The 13,315-nt window shown below is 39.0% G+C and overlaps 1 protein-coding gene across 3 annotated transcripts in view; it reads right to left on the bottom strand.

Annotated features, from left to right (window-relative positions):
• Positions 1-1,819: 1,819 nt before the first annotated feature.
• Positions 1,820-13,315, bottom strand: part of NKD1 (NKD inhibitor of WNT signaling pathway 1) — a 112,741-nt gene continuing 101,245 nt past the window's right edge. For all 3 annotated transcript variants that reach the window (XM_056360915.1, XM_056360913.1, XM_056360914.1), the window contains 3 exons: positions 13,048-13,132; positions 8,001-8,131; positions 1,820-7,240 (listed from right to left, as the gene is read on the bottom strand). In XM_056360915.1, coding sequence (XP_056216890.1) covers positions 6,666-7,240; positions 8,001-8,131; positions 13,048-13,132 — 791 coding nt within the window. In that variant the 3' untranslated portion in view covers positions 1,820-6,665. The remainder of the gene's footprint in view (positions 7,241-8,000; positions 8,132-13,047; positions 13,133-13,315) is intronic.

Raw genomic sequence — 13,315 nt, 5'->3', positions numbered from 1 at the left:
ATGCTCCTGCTTCCTAATGGCACGTTGAGTATGTAAGGATGCCCTGGGCACGCACTGCACGGGAGTCTATACAGCGCTCGGAGCAAGGACGCAATAAATAGCTCCAGACCTCACAGCCATGGGTATCTATATGGCACCACATCTACGACTTTAAAAATCAGCACTGGCCAAGTGAGACCTTAATACTAATTGCCATAGCATTTCACTGTTTATCTTAGTTGAGCTAGCGTTACCAGTCCTGGTTGTTAACAACCTCAAGTGGCACTTTATTCATCTATCAACAGCCTTATCCTGTGAACAAGCAAGCGAAGAACTATAAACACCCACTCCAGAGTCACTTTGTAGGTTTAAGCTAAAGCCCACAGAAAAAGACCATTCACAGGACTCCAGTGAGAACATACAAAATACAATCTCCAAACCAGTGTTTTAATCTACAAAGTTTTATTTGTCTTTTTAAACTTGTAAACCATAAAAAGAGCTTATCAAATTACTGAAATTAATACAAGAAAAAATGATGACTCATATAGCAAACTGAAGGTCCAAATTCCAAGACATGCATGGGGCTCTTCTGGCTTCCATTTGTGAAGCTGAAGACAAATTTGGCCCAGGTTGTTAGGTGCTTTATTAGAAAATTCACAAAGCCTCAACGTGCTATACTTTGTGAACAGAACAGTATGGGGAGGATTAACTGCAAGAATAAGCACTCAGCACTAGAAGGATCTGAACCCCATATCTTCACCCACAAAGTACAGGCTCACCAAGAGAGTACATCTCTTACCTGGCAGCAATTACAGGCTGCTTTGTCTATATGGACTAGGCACTCAAAGGAAGACACAAACCCCACTTCATAGGCTTGTCATAAAAAACAGAACGCGCAGTGCACAAAATTACCAGTATGCCTGATACTGTTCATCTTTGCTCATTGCCAACTTTATGAAGCCCCTTAATATCATGTCTCCAACATTCTTACAAAACTTCTGGAACTTCCTTCTCTCAGACCTCGAAACACTAGGCTGGCAAGGCAAACGATAGGTCCAGTCTGCCATTTCTTGTGATATAAAGATCGTATTTTGTGTCAGTAGATTTCACAAGCATAGTTAGTGCTTAATGTTTAGAAAAATCAGGACAGATATCAAAGCCTTGGGCAACATTTGACCAACTTATGTGCGTTTGTAATCAAACAGAAAAAGAACGGATGCTGCTATTCAAAACATATTCTAAAGAATATTGAAAACATCTGTAGAAACACCTCCGCTTCTGAAAAAAAAATTTCCCTCAGCTTGGACAGGGACTCAGGAAACTGGGGCATAATTCCTTGTTCTGCCACAGCCCTAGCGCTGATTATCTAGAACTCCCCTTCCTTGCGCCTCCTGCTGCACACTGGAGAATGACCTCTTCTAGACAGTTTTTCAAGCTCTCCCAGTGAAAAGCGTTGTGTAAACTACTGTTGCTGTTTTATGAGCAACAAATGTACTATAAAATATTCAAAAAAATATGAATATAGCTTCTCCTTACAGTATTTCCTGCCTCTTGCCTGTCTTCCCCCACCCCTCTGCTGGACAGTTCTGTGCTATCCCTACACTTCTCAAATCTTTCCATCCTTTCCTTGCCAGTCTTTCTTTACAGCTCCAACCCTCAGAGCAATCCATCTGAATAGTCCTTTAGTCCTGCTGTTTTAAAACAAAGACATTAGAAGATCTCATCCATGTGATTTCTATCATTTTAGCTCAGTAGGATCCAATTACCTAGAATCATGAGAAGCCAAAAAAATCCCAAAACAGCCCCTTCCAAGTCAAATCAACTGAACATCTGTCAAATATGCAAATAAAATAATTTATTATGTGATAAATCGAGGCTGGTTTTGCTGCTAAGTGCACTAGAAAAGAAGAGAAATCTTCTTCCAGAAGCTATTTAGAAAGCACATTAAGTTCAATTTTTCTTTCATGGGTTTTCAAACATGTTTCTGCTTGGTACATTTTTTAAAAAAAGAAGGCTGACAACTAACAGGATGCTGAATATAACTTGGTTCTCAGCAAAACCATGAATAAGTCATGTTTGAAAACATACTTTCAGATCTTGATGAATTGCATCAAGGTAATTAAAGGTGAGACTTGATTAGCTGACACGTTTCCAAACATGAACGTTCTTGCCTGTACTCCAGGCAAAAATTATGGTGAACATTTTTTTGCAAATTTTCTAGCATGATGAGTTTTTCTCAAGCAAAATCTAGGCCCCAAGGGGCCCAACCTTCCTGTTAATTGAAATACAAATGAAATCTGTCATTCAATAATTGAGGTACACAATGACATATGGAGAACAGTAAGCATTCATCGTATCTGTATACTTATGTGGCAACTTGCAGACTGTTGAGCATACACAGTACTTAATCCCTTTACAAAAGATCACCTCTGTCAGAATCCATCTTGTGCCATTCACTAACTTCTGCCAGAGGACACACACTCACACACACACACATATGTATGTATATATACACACATACATATATACACACACACACCTTTAAGGTACTTCTCCAGCTATATTTTGCTGTTCTGTGCTCATGATCGCTAAAGTAGGAAGGCAGTTATAAAGATGAGATTTTGGGCCTTTTAATTTGGTATGGCCTTAAGGGGCTGATCTGCCGATGTGCTAGCAGAACCTGTACTTCCTCATCCAAGGGCAGAACTGGGTCTTAATTTCTAATACTGACTAAATGACGTGTGGATGTTTCAAAGACATTTGGAGGTGCCTTGAGGACCTCCAATGACATGACTGTAAAGCACAGTATTTGCTGCTGATCTTAATTAATTTACTAGCTTGATCTCTTACAGTATACACTTCCATTTCATATTAGCTACTACAAAACCATCAGCAGTAAGATGCGTAAAAATAAATACTGAAATCACTGTCTGCATATTATGTAGACTTCAAACCCACATTCCTGGAATGAAATTATAGGCACCCTGAAGCCAGTGGGAATCTGGCAGTCTTGCCAGAGATTTTACTTCACAATCCTTAGCTTAATTTACTTTGTATTAGGTGGCCATGAAGTTGTGAGAAGAGCTAAGCAATCCTTCTTTTCAAAAACCTGGCTTCCCAAAAATTGCAGCTGGTAGAGGTGAGCAAAATTTTTCTGTTAAAATTTTTTCAGCAAGTAGTGCAAATTTTGGAATTGGCTTAGTTTTGCTGTATTGCTTTCTGTAAAAACAGAAGTAGTAAGTGAAAAGGCTGGAGTTTTCATTTGAAATGACTTCATGGCACTCCATTTTACTTTTAAACAGTAATAATATACTCAAGTCTGAATATTTTTTTCCTTGGAACTGAAATGTTTTGTTTAACCAGAAACTAATCTATTTTAAATTTTGATTCAGCCACAGTTTTGAGCAACTTAAAATTACATATATATATATACATATATATACACGCACACAAAGGTTGCCAATTAATAACAAGCTGAAAAATCAGTTACTCAACACAGACCTAACGGTAGGGAACAAGAAATATAACTTTGAATTTTGATAGTTTAAATATGGAACCAAAGCATATCCAGTCCATACCTTATGGCCTGATCCTGTTAATGCAAGTTCTTTGATCAGTGGGATCTGCAAGCACTGACAGCAATTGCAATAAGCCCCTGAAATCCACAACAAGAAGAAGGAAATATACTTTCTGAACTAGTAAAACTTTAATTAACAGGGGGTTCTCTTGGCACAGTTTTTGCTGTTAAATAAATAAAGCATTTAGTCAAAACCATCTCTATTTACTATACAAAATACTGAAAAGCAAACATTTTTAAAAGATACGGAAATTTAAGGTTCTGTGAAAAGAAACTGTGCTACATGTTATTCACACTTAATGCACGTAACAACTGCAACACAGTACTTAGATACTGTATGTTCATACATGGCTGGTGTAAAGTTTTTCTATGGGGATGCCACGTTATTAAAATGTATTTGTATTTCACAGAATCTGAGCAAGGTAGAATTTGTCTTTCGAATCTCCAAATACAACAAACCAAAATAAATCAATGCAAGGTTGTAACCAATAGTCAGTTGTGTTACATTTCAGCGTTCACTTGGCACAGCTACTACTGCATACTTTTTAATCGTTTCTTATTGGTGCTGTTATCTTTTCCAGGAAAATATCTTTGGGTAAAAGAGCATTTATGCCCCTTTGCTGCCCTCTCTGAGAAAAACCCACGGTTCTGAAAGCATTCTAGCTTTCCAGAACATCTTCTGGTTTTCAGCAGCAATCTGCATTAAAAAGATTGACTAAGAAACAATTCCCACCTCCCAGTCTTTCTGGCATATGCTCTACTGAAAAGAGAACAGCTTTAACTACATCTTCAAAACAAATAGCATGGCATCCCTTCTTAGATGGAATGTACACTTGTGTGTTTGCATGCGGTATAACATAAGTCACTTGAATACATCAGACTTTGTTAACACTATAATATAAATAAGCTTATTCCTTCTACTAGACATATAAATGCCTTTTTTTTTTTTTTTTTGCAGTCCATAATTATATATACATTGAAAAAGAATGATACACAAGCAGCAAAAAAGGCTTAGACTAGAACAACTCAGTGGTAACTAACCAAATTTGCGGCCTTTCCATATTTTCATTACAGAAAATTCTGCATATAAATATTTTTGGACTTTAGGAATTTTAAAAATAAACAGAACAGTATAGTTGTCACACAGATCAAACACATTTTAAAAAACATTTTGTTAGATTTAACAGAACACATGGTTGACAGCTAAAAAAAAAAACAAACCAGATTTTTTAAAGAGGACAATAAGTCTAAACAACTGCTGATCCAGGGAGACAAGAGGTGGACCTAATTACCATGAAACAGTGATTCTATTCCAATTCCACAAGAAGGCAAGGGTTTCTATTTTTCTTTAAAAGTTGATTCCCTGTTCTTAGAAAGGACAACATCCCTCTACAACTGGTCAGCAGTATGGTAATACTCCATTTTGGACTGATCAAAACTCTAGTCGGAAAGAAACCCACCCCAATCATAAAGGGCTTATAACAATGTGGGATAATTACACTTTACAATATATACTATAGACAAAATACCACAACATTTAAAATAATTAAAACCAAAAGTAAGTATGTTTATAGAACAATTATGTTTTCCTGTGAGAATTCCTTGGCTTTAATGTTCCAAAAGCAATGTAGGTGTTTGTCTACCTGCAAAATGGTGATCTGTACAAAATCCAACTGAATGTATTATAAATCTGGGCCCCACAGAAAGTAAAACTTCAACGTTCTGACCCTTTTTTTCACTTTTCCAATTAGCTTTTGACTTTCAAATTTCTCAGCAGCCAGTAAGTTCTTGTGAGTATGGTCTCATTCTCCTTCACGGAATGGAAGCCCTTTGATACAGAAAAAGCAGAAGAGGCCCGAATGATTGTGAATGATATTTTTCTACATGTTGAATTGTCTCTAAAATGGGAAACGCACAAATTGGTAGGTGCTGGGGAAATTTAAAATGGAGGCACCTAAGAAAATGCCATGGCATATGTTTCTAAAAAGTCACTGTTGAGGAAAAAAAAAAAAGTTAATATACAAACCACAGATTTCTAAAACACAACAAAATGTACCTGAGAGTGTGCATATTTTTATATATATATTTATATTTATATTTTATATATATTTGCCAACATTTAAAGTGAGAAAGTATATTTTCCTCAATTCCTCAAAACAAAGAACTGTGGATTTAAACAAAACAAAAACCAAAACGAAACAAAACAAAAAACCCAAACAACCCCTCTCCTTCTCAAACCCCCATGAATGATACTTATGGCCCAAGCACTAAAGTCTAGTGATGCATTTGAAAACCCCATTTCACATCCTCCTCTTTTCAAATGGTTACCCCAAACAGAATGGAGAGTAAGCAAGATTACAACCAAAAATAAAAGAACTATATTTAAATATTACCCAGTATATAACAGACTGTACTTGTGTCAGCGAAGAATCTCCAAAAAAATAAAGCGTGAGTTGAACAAATGTAGCTCTGTTGACAAGTATAGCTAATATTTCCTTGTAATTATTAAGATAATTTGAAAGGATGTGAACACAAACAGGCTACATGAATGCAGTATATTAAAATCCCCCCTGTAGCACATTACAATCAATAAAAAGAAAATAAAATCTGAATAATACTAGAGGTAGCAGCTGTTTGTATTTTCCATTATTCTGAGTATCTCTGGAGTCCAACCCTTCGAACATTGCTCCCCTGATAAAAGGCTTGTGTGCGATCAGCCGACATACAGCAGAGTGGTAAGCTAGATGTCTGCAATAATGTTTGAAGTATCTTTCCTACTACAATGGAAGTAGTACTTGTAAAGAAGTGCGTTGACGACCTGTATTAAATCACAGCTCAAAAAGCTATGGCTGTTTGCTGTTTTACAAGCCACTTTAAAAAATAATAAAATTAAAAAAAAAATCCACAAGGTGTTTAAGTAAGCTATGCCGTTCCACAACATATAAATAGGGTAAGTTTCAAGAGTTCCATATAACCTCTAAAATATATGCTAGCTGAATATTAATGGAGTAACAATAATATTAATCATAGTAATGCCTTAGTTCTGGTATCACAAGAACATGTTTCCTTCATATGGGATGATTCTTGGAGGATGTTGGTGGGATTTCTTCTATGTCTGGTAGAAGTGATGGTAGTGGTGGTGGTGCTCATGGTGGTGGTGGTGCTCATGTCTTTGTATCATTTGTCCAACTTGGCCTTCATATAAAATGACTGTGGGCAGGTCTCTCACATGTTCCTTTTCCACAACTGTCCCTGGAGACTGGAAGGTTTTGCACATTTGGTGATTATCCTTTGCCCTCTGCTTATGTTTCTTGTGAACCTGTTGAGATTGCAAGGGGAGGTAAGGAACATTCTGGCCCACCCGTGCACTTGGGGAAGCCATTGGCATGGGTGCCCCTTGAAAAGGCTTATTTCTAACTGCCCTTCCAGGATGCACAGGGGCAATGTTTTTGCCCTGGGCCTTGGGAGACCTCACAAATTGCTTGTTTGAGTCCTGGTTCCGAAGCCTCTGTTGGATTTCTGCAATCTTGGCATATGAACTTTCAGCCAGATTGATGTGGCTTGGATCAACCACTTGAGATTTCCTATGGTGAGCATGGAAGGTTTCAGGTTCATGAGAACGGGATCTAGTCTGATTCACAACTCTGCTTGGTGGGTCATGTTTTTGAGCTGCTGGAGGAGATCCTAGGAAATAACAAGCTGAGTTAGTCATCTAGTATTTCAAAGTTTTAATTAATAGCATGCAGTTGGCAGGGGTAGCATTATCGGCAGAGTGATTTTTTCCTAAGGAAGAGAATGCAATTATAGCTGTCTAGTTTAATTACCTTTAATAATTCTGACTAGTAAATAACGCACACACAGATATATGTACATATCTATGTAAGAGTGAATGTGTGTGTGTACAGAAGGCTCTCCATTACCTTCTCTTGGTCATCATCTCTCTGAAATTCACCAAAATAATTGTGAGTGGAATACCAAAATCTTGGCAGAGGACAGGGAAAGGGAGGAAATCCAGATCCCTTTAATTTGGGAACAGAAGCCAAAATTCCAGGTATGAACCCACATTCTCCTATTTTTGGGTCAGCAGTGAGTACAAAATACGTGCTGGTAGCATCTTGGGAACGAGCCCAGCATTCAAAAATCACAGTCTTCACCTCACCCATAGACTAAACTTAATAATTCAGTTGTAAAGATTGTTCTTCTAGGCTCACCTCCAAGTTTAGCTACACAAACAAGTACTTCAAAGCAGGCTTGCAGCACATTAGCCACTCCATTGTGATACCACCTTCACCAATAATTATCCTGCAGTATTCACACAGTCCTATTCCTTCCAGTAAGTCACTACAGACAAATCACACAGGTTCACAATTCACTGCCCCTGATGTGGAACATGCAACTGAAGAAAGAAAGGACAAAAAGATTGCAACATAAATTACCAAATTACCTGGCCCAAACTTTGATGTGTAGTTTTCTATTCCTGCAAGATCCAAATAGTGGTTTCTCCTTTCAATGTTCTCATCAACACAATGACGATAGCACCCACTTTGCTCTGGATTGTTCTCACTCTGGTGGTATCTGTCAGCAGGAAGCAAAATTACAATTCAGCAGAACTTCTTTAAAGTTGTGATCACCATCTGCAAACCAACAACTAATGGCCCCTTTGAAGTGACAGGAGTTGTTCACAAAGAAACAACAAACGCTTGAAATTCTGGATGACTGGATTTGCTAAGTCGATAGGCCTGAACTGACTGTTCTTTCCCCCCAATGTTGAAAGGCAAAGGAGGCTTTCAAATTGCATCATGCATGCAAAAACAAATAAAAATGCTCCTAGGGTTTATTACATTCTGTCTTAGGGCCAAACCATTCAACTGGTTCTCCAATTTGGACACACCAAAGAAAAACTGCTCTTTGATTCACAACTGTTGCCACCGCTGTCAGGAAGCGCTGGGGTACGCCTTGTGTCAGATAAACGCTCACGTGTGTATCTGCTTCAGAAAGACAGGCAGCAGGACAGGTGTAGGAACTAGAGAGAGCCTGAGAAAGGAAGGTGTTGGTAGGACACCCAGAGATAACCGCCGCTTTCCAAAATACAATTAATAAGGTCAGATCAGCCGCTGGCTTCAGAATCTCAACTCCTTTTCCTGCTCAGCTTTGCAATTTTATTTATAGCAGAACTATTTCCTGAGAATGAATATCTGAAATACCATTCATTTATGAGGCAGAAAAGAAGTCAGACAGAGGTTTACAGTATTGTAGCCCATAATGCCGAACAATTTAATTCAGCAATTTAAATGGATGTCTGCCGATATGAACAATATTTTCAATATAACCCACAGGACAAGCAGAAAACTCTTGATTAAGTCTCTGCTTGTCATTCAGATAGTTCAGCCTCCAAGAACAAAAGATAGGCTTTGCTCTTTCTCTTTGCAATTGCACTGATGTCAACCTAAGACCAGAATTTGGCCTTGCATCCTACATCAGTTGCTAAATATGGGTGGTGCCCATTACTCTACTTTTAGTTTATTAACACATTTCCAGGTTTCCAGAAGCTGCTGATCCCACTGAGCTTTGGCACAAACTGCTTTCCTGGTCTAGCGTAGTACTGTTCAGGGACATTACAGAACTGAGTCCCCCATGCCTCTGTCAGATACAGGTCTACAGTTTCTTTGATAAAAGTCGTAAGACTTGACCTACCTGGAAGATCATTTTTGCTCTACTTTGATAGAGGTAGAGTCTCCTGAATGGAGGAGAGTCTGCCTGGAAAGCAGGTAAGCTTTAAAGACTCTGAGTCTGCTTTGAACTCCAGAAGTGACATGGGGTACTGTCAAAAAAAGAAGGAATGTCCAGATATTCTTTATTTTTTTGGATACATAGCCAACTCCATAACACCTTTACAGGCTGTTACACTTTAGCAGGTCAACATAAAAGACCTCTGGGGCTAGAACCTGGCTAAGTGAAGTTGTTAGGCATGAACTGCCTACAGAAACCCTGGGACTTGCACACATGTGCGGAAGACAATGCACAGCTAACCCAGAAAAAACATCATTGCATTTCATCCAACACAATTAAGCAACACTGTATACAGCACTGTCTGTTGAAAACAAAGTTAACAGAGAACCTTGGGGTTTTTGTTACTGTAATAAATTCCATCTCTCATCAAGACAGTGGAGAAAACTACGCCAGTACTGCCACAGCCCTGCATTCTAATAGCTTTCTTACATACAAGATGACGTTCAACAATATTCATGCACATATACATGGTGAAGCAATTATATACTGATGAGAGATGGGCTCCACTGTCAAAGAGAACTTTCAATACTTCTGAGAACTGAAGCGTCTGGCATCCAGCCGCACAATTCTCTCCTGCATACACATGGGAAGACACAGGCATGTATCAGCCATGTATCAAGCACAGTGTGTAAAAACGTAGTACTGTTACTGGTTTTTGCTTTGCTTTGGTTTGGTTTTTAATAAAAAAAGGCATCTGCTTAAGTGTTTGTGGCGTGTATGAAAGCGCCTCTTAAAATTCCCACACTGGAGTGTCATGCTGATGGTAATAAGCACACAGCAGTGTAGTAGGTGAGGGGAACAGAGCAGTGACAGAGCACTGGGTAGAAAAAAGCAAGGACGCTTCCTGACAGCTACGCACACTGGTAACAGAGTTTAAGTCAGTCAGGGAGAAATCACTTAAGCAGAAAAAAAATATGAGAGTGAGAACGTATCTGTGCAGGTAAAAGGAGGATGTTTTAGAGGCCAGTGTGCATCATATTTTCCCTGTTGCACTACACAAAATATAAACTAGAATGGCATGAAGATACTCAGTCCACAAGGCTGCCTGCCAGTGCTCTCCCACCATCCATTTCGTACCACATGTGCCAGACACGCTAGCTATGAATCTAGCTACTTGATCTTGATGCTTGCATTAGGCCTACAGGTGAAAGCTCCTGCCTGTAGCTTCCAGCAGATGAAAAATCTAACCCAACTATCTCCCGCCTTCAGGATAAAAACATTTTAATCCATTTTATCTTGAATATTAATCACATCTTGCCTAGAATTCCTAAGTGACTGAATTTGTGAAATCTGTGCACTTCTCACAAGTCCTCATTGCTGCTTTCAAAGGGGAAGCTTCTGCATTAATATCGTGAGATTCTGATATGAGCCTCAGGGAGCTTTCCTGAGGGTTAGCAATTCGGCTAGAGTGCACAAACATCCTTGCAACATACACAGTGTGAACAGGACATTCTTTATCCTGTGCACATTTAATGAGATGCAAGAAAAACTGTCAGATGCTGACAGTTGTCTGATGCGGACATACTCTGCTCAAGATACAGATTTATACTGTCTAGGGGGTGAGAAGGACAAATGCAGCAGAGGCAAGATTCTACCCCAACATTTGATGCCTCTATGACTGGATTTAAGTGGAAATGGCTGCTGTTCATAAGACCACTACATTTGCAAAACCAGGAATTTAAGGTGGATGGGAGGGGAACTTCAAACAGAAAGGGGATTTTTGCTTTTGTTAGGTTAGTTTGATAGGTTATCAAACAAAAGCAGTCCATTCAATTCACACAGGGCAAACCTTTGCTAATGGGCAGAGGGATCTGAACAACACATCTAGGCCAGCAAGCAAAGCCATGGAGCATTCTTTAGTTCACAGAGGATTTTGTACAGAGTTGCTAACAGAAGATTAGAAGTCATTTTAGTCTTCTTTTAATCTGAAATGTGATTGTACTGGGATTTACTCACTGGGATAACTCACTAGCATTTTTATTCTTTCAAAAAAAGGGAGGCACTGTTTTGTTGTCATTTTTAATAAGACTGAATGCTCCTTCTCCTGATAAATGTATTATGTATTTGGACAAATATCCCTAAATCCAAGGAATGCCAAAAGTGGATTTTTTATTTTTTTTTTTAATTTGCAGCTGAAGAAACAAACACAACTAATGATTCAATGTCATTACTGTAGCATTTCAGCAAACACTTCCCTCTGCCTCAGCATGAACCACAAAATCCTAAAACAAACCTATACATCAAGACAACCTGTTTGGATGAACTGATCTACATTAAAATGCACCAAAAATATCTGCTTTTGATTTGTTTTTCTATCTATTAAAATAGCAAATTCAGAAAAGGAATAGCACACCTACATGTGACTGAGAGATTAACATTTTCCTTAGCTGTTAAAAAGTTTTATTACTTGAAAAATACATTGCAAATTATTATCACGTAGTCTGAAGTTCAGTGCAGGTAATATCAGGTAGGTAGAACTCATGATAACAGGATAGATACACAAGATTACACATTTTCAGAGGAGAAAGGCCTGTTCTGGACTGGCATCCAAAATAAGATTGTACATTCAACAAAACATTTTTTTTACCTAACAGATGACTGCAAGTGTTCCTGCAGCCCTTCATAAAAGAAGCCACTGTGCTTGTGCTTTATTGGAAATGGATGCATTCTGAGTCACACAGGCTGGATTCCATTGAAAGATAACAGACAGGTGTTTTTTCAAATGGTGAAATGAATTCTGAAACTTTTTTTTTTTTAAAAGAGAGAAATTAAATTAACCCAGTTGTCCCGCAAGATTACATTAAATATACTGGCTCTAAGCAAAGCAGGCTAATTCCTACAGGGGTACTACCTACTGACTAACTCTGTGAGGGAGAAGTTGACCTAAAGCAGATGTGGCATCGGGGAAGCACAGTTTCTGGCAGATGGGAGCCAGCGGAGATGACCGCTCTGCTAAGTCACTGTGAGGCGGCAAGAAGGAGATGAATTTTCCTCTACCGAACGTGCAAACACACTTTGCAAGTGGAGCTGAGCAATCCCCCAGTTGCTCTAAACCAGAACCACCTCAGCAGAATGGAGCATGGAGCAGGCAGCCTGCTGGAAGCTCTTGCTTGTCACTTACTCTGTGGGACGTAGCCTATGTAGCCCACTTGCTGTAAAGCTGACTGCTGCTCTGCTGTGAGCTCCCTTCTTTCCTCCTTCTGCTAGGTACTGTACACCCAGCGCCAGCTCAAAGCTTCCTCCTTTAGATGGAAAGGTGGTAAGGAGAAGCAGGTCTGTTCTGACCTAATAAACAAGATTGACTTAATAAAGCTTGGAGCTAACTGAGCTGACCAGTGAAAAAGAAGGGCTGGAAGGAGGACAAGAGAAAGGCCCCTAGGAAGATGGAAAGGTTTTAGGAAACTTTTAGACAAAAGGCTGTGCTTATAAACACCACTAGTAGGTCCAATATTTGCAGATGGCATCTAAAAAGACACTGCATGTCCTCCAAAAAGCCAACAGAAGAAAATTTGAGTAATGGGTGCTACTGATTGCTTTTCTGTTTTAATATACAAACTATCCATCCATGGAATCTGCTGGCAGTTCCACAGTGAAAAATCCTGTAATTCCTCTATTTTTTAAAAAGCAAGCAAGCAAGCAGTGGTTGAGGTTTCCTCAGAGGCACCCAGTGCCTGTCAGGAGGCAGGGTTCTTTCCCCTTACCTGAGAGAAGCCCGCTGCTTCTTCTCAGAGCTTCTTACTTCTTCATTAGCTTTGCTTTCAGCTCTGTGTCTGGCATTCTGCAAATCTGCCAAGAGAAAGTACATTATTCTCACCTTACTGTCCCTGCTGATCAGCATAACCAACATGCTACACTGCAAATACATTTTTTTCTTGTCAGCAGATCAAGATGTAATGTATCATTTTGTGTAAACTTCTCAAAAGTAATTTTGTCCACATGATAGATTTTAGGCAGCCATAACCCTGACTG

Source organism: Falco biarmicus, chromosome 15, assembly GCF_023638135.1.
Source record: "Falco biarmicus isolate bFalBia1 chromosome 15, bFalBia1.pri, whole genome shotgun sequence".
Taxonomy (NCBI): Eukaryota; Metazoa; Chordata; class Aves; order Falconiformes; family Falconidae; genus Falco; species Falco biarmicus.
Note: the sequence above shows the minus strand (reverse complement) of the source record. Positions and strands in the feature narration are given on the sequence as shown.